The sequence below is a fragment of the Pristiophorus japonicus genome, unplaced genomic scaffold, assembly GCF_044704955.1.
Source record: "Pristiophorus japonicus isolate sPriJap1 unplaced genomic scaffold, sPriJap1.hap1 HAP1_SCAFFOLD_441, whole genome shotgun sequence".
NCBI lineage: Eukaryota > Metazoa > Chordata > Chondrichthyes > Pristiophoridae > Pristiophorus > Pristiophorus japonicus.
The window spans coordinates 330,113-346,938 of NW_027254323.1; the positions used below are offsets into that span (position 1 = coordinate 330,113).

The following is a 16,826-nucleotide window of genomic DNA, read 5'->3' on the forward strand; positions in this document are numbered from 1 at the left end:
TGCACCCACTCCCAGGAATGTCACTGAACTTCATTCATTCTTGGATCTTTTGAACTATTATGGGAAGTTCCTACCAAATTTGGCTACAGTATTACATCCACTGAATAACCTATTGAAAAAACAGGTCCATTGGAAGTGGTCAAAAGAATGCGATGCAGCATTCAAGAGCAAATTGGTGGAGACCACCATGTTAGTTCACGATGACATATCTAAGGAGATTAAGCTAGCATGTGATGTCTCTCTGTATGGAGTTGGGGCAGTAATCTCTCATGTATCACGTAGTGGGGAGGAGAGACCAATTGCTTTTGCTTCACGCACTCTCAGTGCCAGTGAGAGTAATTATGCGCAAATTGAAAGGGAAGCTTTGGCATTAATTTTTGCGGTCAAGAAGTTTCACAAAGACTTGTATGGTCGTAAGTTTACCATCGTTATGGACCATAAGCCCCTAACAACAATCCTCCATCCAAAGTCCCCAGTTCCAACCTTAGCTGCAGCCCGAATGCAGAGATGGGCTTTGATTTTGTCAGCATATACATGTGATATTGAATACAGATGATCAGCTGATCACAGTAATGCTGATGCAATGTCGAGATTGCCTTCCCCATCACAAGCTACACCCGATAGGGAAGAAGTGTTTTATTTTTCATACATTGATGAACTGCCAGTCACAGCTGAAGAGATTGGTAGAGCAACCAAACGTGACCCAGTCATGTCAAAGGTGTATGATTATATTGCAAATAGATGGCCAAACCAGGTAACAAACAAAGATACACATCCATTCTTCATTCGTAGGAATGAATTATCAGTCGATAAAGATTGTATCATGTGGGGTGCAAGAGTGGTTATACCAAATAAATTCAGGTCCAAGTTATTACGAGACCTCCATGACCAGCATCTAGGAATGTGCTTGACCAAGAGTTTTGCACACAGTTATTTATGGTGGCCAGGTCTCGATAAAGTACATCGTGAGTCAGTGTACGACATGTCAATCGGTAAGCAAGCAACCACCATCAGTACCATTACAGCTATGGAAATGGCCTCCCAGGGTATGGCAAAGGCTACATATTGATTTTGCTGAGCTAGAAGGACAACAATTGTTCATTGTGATTGATAGCCATTCGAAGTGGGTTGAGGTGTTCCCAATGTGGAAAATAACAAGTAAAACATTGAAAATGTTACGAAGATTATTTTCTTCATTTGGCCTCCCTGAAGAAATTGTTTCGGATAATGGACCACAATTTCGTTCAGAAGAATTTGCACAGTTCACGAGCAAAAATGGTGTGAAACATACCAAGGTTCCACCGTACCACCCAGCTTCGAATGGTGCAGCAGAGCGCAATGTACAAATTGTAAAACGTGTCCTCATAAAACAAATGTTAGAGCCAAATCCAAGGCAACGACAGTTGTCATTGGATCACAAATTGGCTAATTTTTTGATTACATATCGAAATATTCCTCATACAACTACTGCTAGAACACCAGCAGAGTTGTTTCTCAAACGACAGCCACAAACCAGATTCTCGTTGTTGAAACCAAATTTGGCACAGTCCGTAGAAGAGACACAATTAAGACAGAAAGTGAATCATGTTAGAGGTAGAGTAAAAGAGAGAAGTGTGAAATGAAACCAGAAGGTGAGAGTGAAGAACCATCACCATAAATGGTTAAAGTGGTTACCAGGAAGAGGGTGAAGATATGTGATCCTCGCACATATTTGGTAAAGATGTTTGATAATGGACAGGTTAGGTTTGTTCATATTGATCATATTTTACCTACAGACATGGAAGGAGTTGAAGGTGGGAATGATTCAATTATTTCTGACTCATCAGATAATTTTGATACACCAGTAGCAAATCCTAAATCCAATGTACTGGAAACAAATCCAGGAGAGAATCAGAATGAAAGTCTGAGTCCGAGTCAGGAAAACAGAGAGCCTGAAGTTAAAGTGGGTTCAAATGAAAATCAAGGAAATTCCGTGCAGGAAAACGTTCCTCAGGATGAGCCTCGAAGGAGTTTAGATTCGACACCATGTTTGGAAGGTTCTGTTCGAGAGCGAAGGTATCCTCTTCGAAACAGAAAACAAGTGGTAAAGTTAAATTTGTAAATATGGAAAAATAATAAGTCTATGTCCTGTGTTTATGTATGATGATGTTTGTTTCAATAATTTCTTCATTAAGGAGGGAGAAATGTAATGAGTGTAAGCTTGCAATGTTTGTAGCTCCACACTGTGGATGTGAATATCTCCTGGCCCCTCCCACTGGGGTGCTCAGGATCTCCTGGCCCCTCCCACTGACCCACAGGGGCTCCTGGCCCCTCCCACTGACCCGCAGGGGCTCCTGGCCCCTCCCACTGACCCACAGGGGCTCCTGGCCCCTCCCACTGACCCACAGGGCTCTTGGCCCCTCCCACTGACCCACGGGTCTGCTGGCCCTTTCCACTGACCCCTGGGCACCCAGTTGTCCAGTCCATGGTGGTTCAGTGCAGTAGGTTCGTTAAATCAGGCCTTCCTGCTCAGAGGCAGTTGGTTGCATTGGTGTCAGACTGTAACCGGGACTGATGAACTCTTGTGTTTGCAGCTTGCTAAAGTCACAATTGTTGATCACCACACTATTACCGAGTCCTTCATGAAGCATCTAGAGAACGAGTACCGTATCCGCGGGGGGTGTCCCACAGACTGGGTTTGGATTGTGCCTCCATTATCGGGGAGTCTAAGTCCCGCATTCCACCAAGAATTCCTCAACTACAACTTATCACCAGCATTCTGCTACCAGGTAATGTTTCTCCACATACCCTCAGCTAAACCCTTCTCCCATCTCCCCAACCCGACCAAAACCCTTCTCCCATCTCCCCAACCCTACCTAAAGCCCCTCTCCCCAACCCTACCAAAAGCCCCTCACCCCATCTCCCCAACCCTACCTAAAGCCCCTCTCCCCATCTCCCCAACCCTACTGAAAAGCCCCTCTCCCAACTCCCCAACACTACCTAAAGCCTCTCTCCCCAACACTACCTAAAGCCCCTCTCCCCATCTCCCCAACGCTACCTAAAAGCCTCTCTCCCATCTCCCCAACCCTACCTAAAGCCCATCTCCCCATCTCCCCAACCCTACCTAAAGCCCCTCTCCCCATCTCCCCTACCCTACCTAAAGCCCCTTTCCCCATCTCCCCAACCCTACCTAAAGCCCCTCTCCCCATCTCCCCTACCCTACCTAAAGCCCCTCTCCCCATCTCCCCAACCCTACCTAAAACCCTCTCCCATCTCCCCAACCCTACCTAAAGCCCCTCTCCCATCTCCCCAACCCTACCTAAAGCCCCTCTCCCCATCTCCCCAACCCTACCTAAAACCCTCTCCCATCTCTCCAACCCTACCTTAAGATATTTTCCCCATCTCTCCAACCCTACCTAAAGCCATTCTCACCCTATCCCTCACCCCTACTGACCCACGATCGAGATTTCCAGGTACATGGCTCGAGGTTTACATGTGAATGATATAAATAGGATTGAAGTAGAGAGCTCAGTGGTGAAGCTGGCAATGGCCACAGCATTAACCCCGCTGCCAGCACTGGCACTCACCCTGGCCTGAGCTCCTGTCCCCGGCACTAACACTGGCCGTGGCCTTGACTCTGGCCGATCTCTGGCCCCAGCACCAGACCCAGCACTGCTGACCACACTGGCACTCACCCTGCGATGCTGCAGGTACAATGGCTCGAAAGGCCAGATACTTCTGTGCTGAAATTCTCGGATGCGAAATGAGATTAAAAGCTCACGGATTTATTTTTAATCTTGCAGCAAGAACCGTGGAAAACTCATGTGTGGAAAAGAAGTGAGGGATTCCCAATGAAACGACGCACAATTGGATTCAAGGAACTTGCAAAGTAAGAAGTGATAGTCAGTGTGAGGCTGGAGCGAGAGTGAAGAGCGTGGTGGGAGGGGTGTGGCTCCTGGTGTGCAGTTTGATCAGAGAGGGGGCCATATCTAACCATCTCTCGGTTGTTGTATTGCAGCGCGGTGAAGTTTTCCGTGGCGCTGATGTCCCGAGCTATGGCCAAGCGGGTGAAAGTGACAATTCTCTATGCCACAGAAACTGGCAAATCAGAGACTTTCGCCAGGAAACTCTGTGAAATTTTTAAGAAGGCCTTCGATCCAAAGGTGAGGGTTTGGTTTCCAGTGAGGAGTGGGATTCGGGTTTCAGTTGGGCTGAGTGACAATAACGAAGGTCAGTGTTAAGGTAAGTATTAAAAGTTTGGGATAAGTATGAAGAATTGAACCGCTCTGTTACTGTACATATACACACAGCACCTGTACTGTACATATACACACATGTATCTCCTGTACTGTACATATTCGCATACAGCTGTACTGTACATATACACACATACAGCTCCTGTACTGTACATATACACACATACAGCTCCTGTATTATACATAGACACACATGCAGCACTAGTACTGTACATATACACACATACATAAGTACATAAGAACATAAGAAATAGGAGCAGGAGTAGGTCACCTGGTCCCTCGAGCCTGCTCCACCATTTAGTAAGATCATGGCTGATCTGATCATGGACTCAGCTCCACTTCCCCGCCCGCTCTCCATAACCCTTGACTCCCTTATCGCTCAAAAATCTGTCTATCCCCGCCTTAAATATATTCAATGACCCAGCCTCCACAGCTCTCTGGGGCAGAGAATTCCACAGATTTATAACCCTCTGAGAGAAGAAATTCCTCCTTATCTCAGTTTTAAATGGGTGGCCCTTTATTCTGAGACTATGCCCCCTAGTTTTAGTTTCCCCTATGAGTGGAAATATCCTCTCTGCATCCACCTTGTCGAGCTTCCTCATTTTTTTATATGTTCCGATAAGATCACCTCTCATTCTTCTGAACTCCAATGTGTATAGGCCCAACCTACTCAACCTATCTTCATAAGTCAACCCCCTCATCTCCGGAATCAACCTCGTGAACCATCTCTGAACAGCCTCCAATGCAAGTATATCCTTCCTTAAATACGGAAACCAAAACTGCACGCAGTGCTCCAGGTGTGGCCTCACCAATACCCTGTACAGTTGTAGCAGGACTTCTCTGCTTTTATACTCTATCCCCCTTGCAATAAAGGCCAACATTGCATTTGCCTTCCTGATCACTTGCTGTACCTGCATACTAACTTTTTGTGTTTCATGCACAAGGACCCCCAGGTCCCTCTGTACTGCAGCACTTTGCAATTTTTCTCCATTTAAATTATAATTTGCTTTTCTATTTTTTCTGCCAAAGTGGATAACCTCACATTTTCCCACATAAAACACATCTCCCAGATTTTTGCCCACTCACTTAGCCTGTCCATATCCCTTTGCACATTGTTTGTGTCCTCCTCACAGTTTGCTTTCCCACCTATCTTTGTATCATCAGCAAGCTTGGCTACATTACACTCGGTCCCTTCATCCAAGTCATTAATATAGATTGTAAATAGTTGAGGACCCAGCACTGATCCCTGCGGCACCCTACTAGTTTGCCAACCGGAAAATGACCCATTTATTCCGACTCTCTGTTTTCTGTTAGCCAATTCTCTATCCATGCTAATATATTACCCCCAACCCCGTGAACTTTTATCTTGTACAGTAACCTTTTATGTGGCACCTTATCGAATGCCTTCTGCTAATCCAACTACACCACATCCACTGGTTCCCCCTTATCCACCCTACTCATTACATCCTCAAATAACGGCAGAAAATTTGTCAAATCTGATTTCCCTTCCATAAAACCATGCTGACTCTGCCTGATTGAATTATGCTTTTCCAAATGTCCCACTACTGCTTCCTTAATAAAGGACTCCAGCATTTTCCCAATGACAGATGTTAGGCTAACTGGTCTATAGTTTCGTGCTTTTTGTCTGCCTCCTTTTGTTAACAGCTCCTGTATTGTACATATACATATACAGCTCCTGTACTGTACATATACACACGTACAGCTCTTTTACTGTACAAATACACACATACATCTCCTGTACTGTACATATACACACATACAGCTCCTGTTCTGTACATATACACACATACATCTCCTGTACTGTACATATACACACACAGCTCCTGTGCTGTACATATACACACATACATCTGTGCTATACATATACACACATACATCTGTACTGTACATATACACCCATGCATCTCCTGTACTGTACATATACACACAGCTGTACTGTACATATACACATACAGCTCCTGTACTGTACATATACACATGTACAATTCCTGTACTGTACATATACACACACAGCTCCTGTACTGTACATATACACATACAGCTCTTGTACTGTACTTATACACACATACAGCTCCTGTACTGTACATATACACATACAGCTCCTGTACTGTACATATACACATACAGCTCTTGTACTGTACTTATACACACATACAGCTCCTGTACTGTACATATACACATACAGCTCCTGTACTGTACATGTACACATATCTATATTGTGCATACACACGTACAGCTCCTGTGCTGTACATATGCACACATACATCTGTACTGTAAATATACACACATACAGTTCCTGTACTGCACATATACACACATATATCTGTACTGTACATATACACACATACAGCTCCTGTACTGTACATATACATACATCTGTACTGTACATATACATAAGAACATAAGATCATAAGAAATAGGAGCAGGAGTAGGCCATATGGCCCCTCGAGCCTGCACCCCCATTTTATACAATCTTGTCTGATCCGATCATGGACTCAGTTCCACTTCCCTGCCCATTCCCCATAACCTCTTATTCCCTTATCGGTTAAGAAACTGTCTATCTCTGTCTTAAATTTATTCAATGTACCAGCTTCCATAGTTCTCTGAGGCAGCGAATTCCACAGATTTATAGCCCTCTGAGAAAATAAATTTCTCCTCATCTCAGTTTTAAATAGGCTGCCCCGTATTCTAAGATTATGCCCCCTAGTTCTAGCCTCCCCCATCAGTGGAAACATTCTCTCTGCATCCACCTTGTCAAGCCCCTTCATAATCTTATACGTTTCGATAAGATCACCTCTCATTCTTCTGAATTCCAATGAGGAGAGGCCCAACCTGCTCAATCTTTCCTCATCCCCCTCATCCCTGGAATCAACCTAGTGAACCTTCTCTGAACTGCCTCCAAAGCAAGTATATCATTTCGTAAATATGGAAACCAAAACTGCACGCAGTATTCCAGGTGTGGCCTCACCAATACCCTGTATAACTGTAGCAGGACTTCCCTGCTTTTATACTCCATCCCCTTTGCAATAAAGGCCAAGATTTCATTGGCCTTCCTGATCACTTGCTGTACCAGCGTACTAACAGTCATGTATACTAACTGTATAGTCACATATGGTGTGCCACCAGAGGGCACTGCAGTGGCAGACCTGAGGGTCACCTGCATAGGTGTGCAGGGCCCAGTTTAAAAGACTGCCCACCATGCTTGTGCCTCACTCTGGAGTTACAATAAATGGGACTAAGGGGCCCAAATTTCCCCAAGAGTTGCTCCGTTTTTTTGGAGTAAGTAGCTTTTTTGGGGGTTAACTTAAAAATCGCAAATTTCCCCATTTAACTTTGCTCCAATGTAAGTCAGTTAGTTAGGTTTTTTTCTAGTTTAGTTTGTTCTCTCCAAAAGGGACCGTGACAAGCCACTTACACCTCTTCTGGCCATAGAAGCAAATTTGGCCAGTTGAAAGTTACACACGTACAGTTCCTGTACTGTACATACACACATGTACAGCTCTTGTACTGTACATATACACACATACATCTGTACTGTACATATACACACAGCTCCTGTACTGTACATATACACCCGTACAGCTCCTGTACTGTACATATACACACAGCTCCTGTACTGTACATATACACACATACATCTGTACTGTACATATACACACAGCTCCTGTACTGTACATATACACACATACATCTGTACTGTACATATACACACATGTACAGCTCTTGTACTGTACATATACACACATACATCTGTACTGTACATATACACACACAGCTCCTGTACTGTACATATACACACATACATCTGTACTGTACATATACACACATGTACAGCTCTTGTACTGTACATATACACATACATCTGTACTGTACATATACACACATACAGCTCCTGTACTATACATATACACCCGTACAGCTCCTGTACTGTACATATACACATGTACAGCTTCTGTACTGTACATATACACACATACATCTGTACTGTACATATACACATACAGCTCCTGTACTGTACATATACACACATACATCTGTACTGTACATATACACACAGCTCCTGTACTGTACATATACATATACATCTGTACTGTACATATACACACACACAGCTCCTGTACTGTACATATACACCCATACAGCTCCTGTACTGTACATATACACATACAGCTCCTGTACTGTACATATACACACATACATCTGTACTGTACATATACACACATACAGCTCCTGTACTGTACAGATATTGGGAGGAATGCATGAATGGAGAGAGATGGAGGGACGATGGGAGGGATTAAGGAATATATGGAAGGGGGTGGGATGAATTGAAGAATGGATGGAGGGCAGGATGGATAAAGATGTGGTGTGATGAAATAATGAATCGATGAAGGGACGGAGGGAGGAAAGGAACGAGGGATTGAAGATTGGTTGGAAGGAGAGATGTATAAAGGAATTGATGGATGTGGGGAGGGAAGAAGATGGGATGATGGAGATCAAGTGAAGGAATTGGAGGGATGGATGGAGGGATAAGGTGAAGAGATGGAAGGATAGATGGAGGAATAAAGGAGATCAAGATGAATGGAGGAATAATGTGGATGGAGGGACAGAGCAGATAAACAAGCAGGAGAATGTGTGGACAATGGAGGGTTGGTTCTGTAACCAGTTTTTGGAGGTGAATTAACTGTCTCTCTCTCTCTCTCTCTCTCTCTCTCTCCATATATCTCTCTATCGCTATCCATCTCTCTCTTTCTCTGTTTCTTTCTCTTTGCCTCTCTCTCTCTCTCCCTCTCTTTCAGGTGCTGTGTATGGACGAATACGATATTATTAACCTTGAACATGAGACATTGTTTTTAGTGGTTACAAGCACATTTGGAAATGGAGACCCTCCAGAGAATGGACAGGTACAACTCCTACCTATCACCAATAGTCAGGGAATGGGATAGATCCCACACTGGGACAGCGTTACTATACCGATAGTCTGGGTGTGGGACACTGGGACAGCGTTTAACACTGATAGTCTGGGTGTGCAATAGATATTATGAGATTTATCGATGGTTTTATTTGTGCAGGGTACTTTACGAACTAATGCTCCTGTTTATTTTGCAGACTTTTGCAGAGATTTTAATGCAGATGACACATCCAAACTCCACCTCGAAGGAGACAAAGTGAGTTAACTCGATGTCAAGCACAGCAGCTATGGAGCAGCATCGATAGGCTTACAGCCCCTCTCCAGCACACATCCAAAGCAGTCAAGGACCTATACCCAGATCTAGCATTGAAACAAGAGGAGGCCATTCAGCTTCTCGAGCCTCTCCCGTCATACAATCAGATCATGGCTGAACTGTATCTTAACTCCATTTACCCGCATTGGTTCCATAACCCCAAGTAACCCTGCCTATCAAAAATTTATCAACCTCAGCTTTGAGAGAGTTCAGAATTTCCACCACTGTTTGTGTGAGTGTGATAGTTGTGTGTGAGTGTGTCAGTGTGTGAGTGTGTTAGTTGTGTGTGAGTGTGTCAGTGTGAGTGTGATAGTTGTGTGTGAGTGTGTCAGTGAGAGTGTGATAGTTGTGTGTGAGTGTGAGTATGATAGTTGTGTGTGAGTGTGTGAGTGTGATATATGTGTGTGAGTGTGTCAGTGTGAGTGTGATAGTTGTGTGTCGGTGTGTGAGTGTGATAGTTGTGTGCGAGTGTGTCAGTGTGAGTGTGATAGTTGTGTGTGAGTGTGATAGTTGTGTGTGAGTGTGTCAGTGTGCGTGTGATAGTTGTGTGAGTGTGTCAGTATGAGTGTGATAGTTGTGTGTGAGTGTGATAGTTGTGTGTGAGTGTCAGTGTGAGTGTGATAGTTGTGTGAGTGTGTCAGTGTGAGTGTGATAGTTGTGTGTGAGTGTGTCAGTGTGAGTGTGATAGTTGTGTGTGAGTGTGATAGTTGTGTGTCAGTGTGAGTGTGATAGTTGTGTGAGTGTGTCAGTGTGAATGTGATAGTTGTGTGTGAGTGTGATAGTTGTGTGTAAGTGTGTGCGAGTGGGATAGTTTTATGTACAGGTTGCTGTGCCCATTTTGTTCTTTTACCTGTTGTCAAATATTTATTCTATATTTCAGGAGTTACAAAGCTCGATTCAACAGTTTATCTGATGATGAATTTGAAGCATGCACTGCGACAGTCTCTGAGTGCAATTCTTTTGAGAGTACAGGGCCTTTGGCCAGTGTGCGGTAAGAGGAATATAATCCCACTCTCACTGTGTGGTCAGAGAGTCACTGCAATCATCGTTAACAGACCACGCATTAATTTAGCCCCTCGGGATGACCCAATGTTTTCCACAACCAATTGGGTCAGGGTGGGGGGGGTTCAGAGTGGGGATGGGGTCAGGGTGGGGACGGGGTCAGGGTGGGGACGGGGTCAGGGTGAGGGAGGGGTCAGGGTGGGGATGGGGTCAGGGTGGTGGGAGGGGTCAGGGTGGGGATGGGGTCAGGGTGCGGGTTGGGGACGGGGATTCGGGAGGAATTTGGGGCCAGGTGGGGTTCGGTGTGGGTGGTGGGTGTTCGGCGGTTTGGGGGTGGGATTTGCTATGGTGGGGTCGGGGTGAGTTAGCACTGAGTTTAGACCTGTGCTGGGTTTGGAGTATCATCTCTGTTTTCCGCTCTCTCTCACTCCTTCTCTCTGTCTCCCTCTCTCTCTCTGTTTTGCTCTCTCGCTCTCTCTCTCTGTTGTAAAGTCCTGTCCCCTCAGTACAGATTCACACGAGGCATGTAGTGAAGTCAAGGTCACTCTGGACCTGCACCTTTATTTCACAGCTCTGGAATGCTGCACTTGCCTGAGACCTGTCCTTATATACCTGTCTCTTGCAAGTGCACCCCTGGTGGTAAGGTATGCTGGTGGTTACAGGTCATATCTTATTACAGTCATGTATAGCATGTTAGGATACAGTTATATATAATAATGTAAGATACATGACATTACCCTCCCCCAAGATCTTATTGTCTTTATAGGTTCAGTCTCTCAGGTAGTCTACGCTCTCGCGTGGAGCGCCTGAGTTGTGGTTCAGTTGTTTGCCTTGGTGTCTGTTTTTCTTTGTGTGTGGTTGCTGGTATCTCACCTGGGCTTTCTGTTTCGTTTGGTGTGATTGTTGTTGACTCGCCTGGGCTGTCTGTTGGGATTGCCCTTTCCTCAGGTTGTTCCCTCTGTCTGTCCACCAGGTGTGGTGTGAGTTCCACATTGTAGTCTGCCTCTGGTTCCGCAGTGTTGTTGGTAAATCTGCTTTTGACTTGGTCTACATGCCTCCGGCAGCTTTTGCTATTGTCCATTTGTACTACCAGTAACCTGTTTCCTTCCTTGCCCGTTACTGTCCCTGCAAGCCATTTGGGACCCCTGTCATAGTTTAGTACAAACACTTTGTCCCCTAACTCATTCCATCTCCCCCTCAAATTTCTGTCATGGTGCTCAGTCAGCTTACAGCGTTTTGGCTCAATGATTTCGTGCATGTCTGGGAGGATTAATGAGAGCCTTGTTTTTAAAGTCCTTTTCATCAACAGTTGCGCGGGGGGAGTCCCAGTCAATGAGTGCGGACGAGATCTATATGCCAGCAGCAGTTGCGACAGGCGACCCTGCAGCGTGGGACCTTGGATTTTAAGCATGCCTTGTTTAATGATTTGCACTGCTCTCTCCGCCTGGCCGTTGGAGGCCGGCTTGAACGGTGCCGTCTTGACGGGATTTATGCCGTGGTCAATTATAAAGTCTTGGAATTCTGCGCTGGTGAAGCACGGACCATTGTCACTGACCAATATGTCAGGGATTCCGTGCGTTGCAAACATGGTTGCGAGGCTCTCCACAGTGGTGGAGATTGTGCTCGAGTTTAAAATGGTGCATTCGATCCACTTTGAAAATGCATCTACAACTATGAGGAACATTTTGCCCATGAATGGGCCGCATAGTCTTCGTGCACCCGTGACCTACGGTTTGGTAGGCCAGGGCCAGGGGCTCAGGGGCTCAGTGGAGCCTCCCTGGGGGCATTGCTGAGTTGGGCACAATTGGTGCACCTTCGGATGCAGAGCTCCAAGTCCGCGTCAATACCAGGCCACCAAACGTGGGATCTGGCTATGGCCTTCATGAGAACGATCCCCGGGTGCTCGCGGTGGAGCTCCCGGACAAATGCCTCTCTGCCTCGCAGAGGCATGACTACTCGGCTGCCCCACATCAGGCAGTCTGCTTGTAGTGATAGCTCATGAATTCGCCTGTGAAAGTGTTTTAATTCCTCGGGGCAGGCATCGCGAGCCTCTGACAAGTCACTGGTTAAGCCATGGATTGTAATTTGCCCGCACTATTGACATGTTGCAAAACGCACCCGACCCCATATGCTGACGCATCGCATGTGAGAACTAGCTTTTTACCTGTATCAAAGAAAGTCAAAACACTGTTGGAACACAGAAGGTTGCGTGCCTTATTGAAGGCGCGTTCCTGGGCGTCCCCCCAAAACCAATCGCACCTCTTCCTGAGTAGCGTGAGCAGCGTGCTTAAGTTCTGCATAAAGTTCCCAAAGTAATTGAGTAGCCCGAGAAAGGCGCGCAGTTCTGAGACATTCCGGGGCCTGGGTGCCAGGTGAATTACTTCTGTTTTGGACTCTGTTGGGCGGATTCCATCAGCGGCAATCCTTCTGCCCAAAAATTCAACCTCGGGTGCGAGAAACAGGCACTTAGATTTCTTGACTCGTAGGCCTACCTGATCCAACCGCTTTAGTACTTCCTCCAAATTACGGAGATGGGAGTCGGTGTCCCTGCCCGTGATAAGTATGTTGTCTTGAAATACAACCGTCCCCGGGATGGACTTGAGCAGACTCTCCATGTTGCGCTGGAATATGGCAACTGCTGACCTGATGCCGAATGGGCATCGATTGTACATGAAAAGGCTTCGATGTGTGTTGATGGTGGTGAGTAGCTTGGATTCCTCGGTCAATTCTTGCGTCATGTACGCAGATGTGAGGTCTAATTTTGAGAAAAGTTTACTTCCAGCCAATGTGGCAAATAAGTCCTCCGCTCTGGGCAGCGGGTACTGGTCCTGTAGGGAGACTCTGTTTATGGTGGATTTGTAGTCCCCACAGATTCGTACGGATCCATCAGGCTTCATGACTGGGACGATGGGACTTGCCCAGTCGCTGAATTCCACAGGTGATATAACTTTTCAGAATGGCAGGCAGTGACTAGTGGGGTACCGCAAGGTTCTGTGCTGGGGCCCCAGCTGTTTACACTGTACATTAATGAGTTAGACGAGGGGATTAAATGTAGTATCTCCAAATTTGCAGATGACACTAAGTTGGGTGGCAGTGTGAGATGCGAGGAGGATGCTATGAGGCTGCAGAGTGACTTGGATAGCTTAGGTGAGTGGGCAAATGCATGGCAGATGAAGTATAATGTGGATAAATGTGAGGTTATCCACTTTGGTGGTAAAAACAGAGAGACAGACTATTATCTGAATGGTGACAGATTAGGAAAAGGGAAAGTGCAACGAGACCTGGGTGTCATGGTACATCAGTCATTGAAGGTTGGCATGCAGGTAGAGCAGGCGGCTAAGAAAGCAAATGGCATGTTGGCCTTCATAGCGAGGGGATTTGAGTACAGGGGCAGGGAGGTGTTGCTACAGTTGTACAGGGCCTTGGTGAGGCCACACCTGGAGTATTGTGTACAGTTTTGGTCTCCTAACTTGAGGAAGGACATTCTTGCTATTGAGGGAGTGCAGCGAAGGTTCACCAGACTGATTCCCGGGATGGTGGGACTGACCTATCAAGAAAGACTGGATCAACTGGGCTTGTATTCACTGGAGTTCAGAAGAATGAGAGGGGACCTCATAGAAACGTTTAAAATTCTGACGTGTTTAGACAGGTTAGATGCAGGAAGAATGTTCCCAATATTGGGGAAGTCCAGAACCAGGGGTCACAGTCTAAAGGATAAGGGGTAAGCCATTTAGGACCGAGATGAGGAGAAACTTCTTCACCCAGAGAGTGGTGAACCTGTGGAATTCTCTACCACAGAAAGTTGTTGAGGCCAATTCATTAAATATATTCAAAAGGGAGTTAGATGAAGTCCTTACTACTAGGGGGATCAAGGGGTATGGCGAGAAAGCAGAATGGGGTTCTGAAGTTTCATGTTCAGCCGCGAACTCATTGAATGGCGGTGCAGGCTGGAGGGGCCGAATGGCCTGCTCCTGCACCTATTTTCTATGTTTCTTTGTTTCTATGCCTTCCTGCAGAAGCCTGTCTAGTTCGTGTTCAATCTTTTCCCTCATCCCATAGGGTACAGCTCTGGCCTTGTGATGGACCGGTCTAGCATCCTGTGTGATGTAAATTTTGACTTTGGCCTCTTTGAAAGTGCCCACACCTGGCTGAAAGAGATGTTCAAATCGCTTTATAACTGTTGAGTAGGAGGTCCGTTCCTCTAATGACATGGCATGGACATCATCCCATTTCCAGTTTAGTTTTTCCAGCCAGCTTCTCCCAGCAGTGCTGGGAGGTCTCCAGGGACAATCCACAGGGGAAGTTGGTTCACTGTCCCTTTGTGTGTGACAGAGAGCATGGCGCTGCCATGGACTGGTACGATTTCTTTGGTGTAGGTCCTTAGTTTTGTGTCGACCCTTGTGAGTTTTGGTCTATCTCTTTTATGCGGCCACAGTTGTTCAAATTGTTGAGCGCCCATGAGAGATTGACTCGCTCTCGTATCCAGCTCCATGTTGACAGATATCCCGTTGAGTCAGACCCTCATCATTATCGGAGGCATCCTGTTGTAGGAGCAGCGGCCATTGATTGTGTTGACCCGCTGTACATCGGTGTCCCGGGTACTGTCCCCACCATCTTCTGGTCCGCTTTCCGACACATCTGATTCGTATACCAGCCGAGCTGCTGTCTTTTTGCACATGCGGGCCAAATGCCCTGTATATTCACAATTTCTGCAAACAGCCTGCTGAAATCGACATCCCCTTGACGAGTGCCCACCCCCACATCTCCAGCACAGACCTGTTCCATTGTTCAAAGTGTTCCCAAAGAATGAGCTGCGTCTGGCTGATCTCTCTTGAGCTTCTCTCAGTTTGTAGTTGATTGCTCGCATTGTGGGTTGATGAGGTGTGAACGGCCGTTCCTGTGGCCCTTGATGGCTTCTGCCTGCTGTCGAGAGCCTGTTCTCCCGGTTTTGTCTGTGTGTGGGGGTAGCAGCTTGTTTAGTGCTGTGAACTTCTTGTTCCGATATTTCGTTAGTTGTCATACCTGCATTGTAAATCAACCTAATTTCTTCTTCCCCGACCAAGAATGACTGTGCAACCAGTGCTGCTGCTTCTAAGGTCAGGTTCTTGGTCTCTTTGAGCTTTCGGAATATGCCTGCATGACCTATTCCTTCAATGAAAAAGTCTCTCAGCATTTCTCTCCTCAGTTCATCGGAGAACTCACATAAACTAGCCAACCTCCGAAGTTCCGTCACGAAGTTGGGTATGCTCTGGCCCACACAGCGTCTGTAGTTGTCGAACCTGTGTCTGGCCATGTGTAGGCTGCTCGCTGGTTTCAGGTCGTCTCTTACCAGTGTGCTCAATTCTTCAAACGACTTGCTTGTTGGTTTCTCGGGTGCCAACAGATCCTTCATTAAAGCGTATGTTTTCGAGCCACAGCTGGTCAAGAGATGGGCTCTTCTCTTGTCTGCCTTATCGTCGCCTAACCAGTCTTTGGTTACAAAGCTTTGCTGGAGCACTTCTATAAAATCCTCCCAATTGTCTCCCGCATTGTACTTATCATCTGATCCATTGTTCGCCATTCTGTGGATTCTGTAATTCCGTAACTCGTCGCCACTGTAAAGTCCTGTCCCCTCAGTACAGATTCACACGAGGCATGTAGTGAAGTCAAGGTCACTCTGGACCTGCACCTTTATTTCACAGCTCTGGAATGCTGCACTTGCCTGAGACCTGACCTTATATACCTGTCTCTTGCAAGTGCACCCCCGGTGGTAAGGGATGCTGGTGGTTACAGGTCATATCTTGTTACAGTCATGTATAGCATGTTAGGATACAGTTATATATAATAATGTAAGATACATGACAACTGTCTTTCCTTCTCACTCTCTGCCTCTCTCTCGCTCTCTCTCTGTCTTTCAACAACAACTTGTATTTATATAGCGCCTTTAACGTAGTGAAATGTCCAAAGGCGCTTCACAGGAGTATTATAAAACAAAAATTTGACACCGAGCCACATAAGTAGAAATTAGCACAGGTGACCAAAAGCTTGGTCAGAGAGGTAGGTTTTAAGGAGAGTCTTTAAGGAGGAAAGAGAGGTGGAGAGGTTTAGGCAGGGAGTCCCAGAGCTCGGGCCCAGGCAACAGAAGGCACGGCCACCGACGGTTGAGTGATTATAGTCCAGGATGCTCAGGAGGTCAGAATTGGAGGAGCGCAGATATCTCGGGGGGCGTGGGGGGAGGCGGTGGAGTGGGGGGGGGGAGCGGTGGATTGTGGCGGGGGGTTGTGGGGCTGGAGGAGATTACAGATTTAGGGAGGGGTGAGGCCACGGAGGGATTTGTAAACAAGGATGAGAATTTTAAATTCGAGGA

The 16,826-nt window shown here is 46.3% G+C and overlaps 1 protein-coding gene across 1 annotated transcript in view; it reads left to right on the forward strand.

Moving 5' to 3' along the window:
* Positions 1-16,826, forward strand: part of LOC139251755 (nitric oxide synthase 1-like) — a 207,686-nt gene that overhangs the window by 137,903 nt on the left and 52,957 nt on the right. The window contains exons 10-15 of the mRNA XM_070873295.1: positions 2,574-2,768; positions 3,783-3,868; positions 3,998-4,142; positions 9,053-9,157; positions 9,363-9,421; positions 10,359-10,469. Of these exons, the coding sequence (XP_070729396.1) occupies positions 2,574-2,768; positions 3,783-3,868; positions 3,998-4,142; positions 9,053-9,157; positions 9,363-9,421; positions 10,359-10,469 (701 nt within the window). The remainder of the gene's footprint in view (positions 1-2,573; positions 2,769-3,782; positions 3,869-3,997; positions 4,143-9,052; positions 9,158-9,362; positions 9,422-10,358; positions 10,470-16,826) is intronic.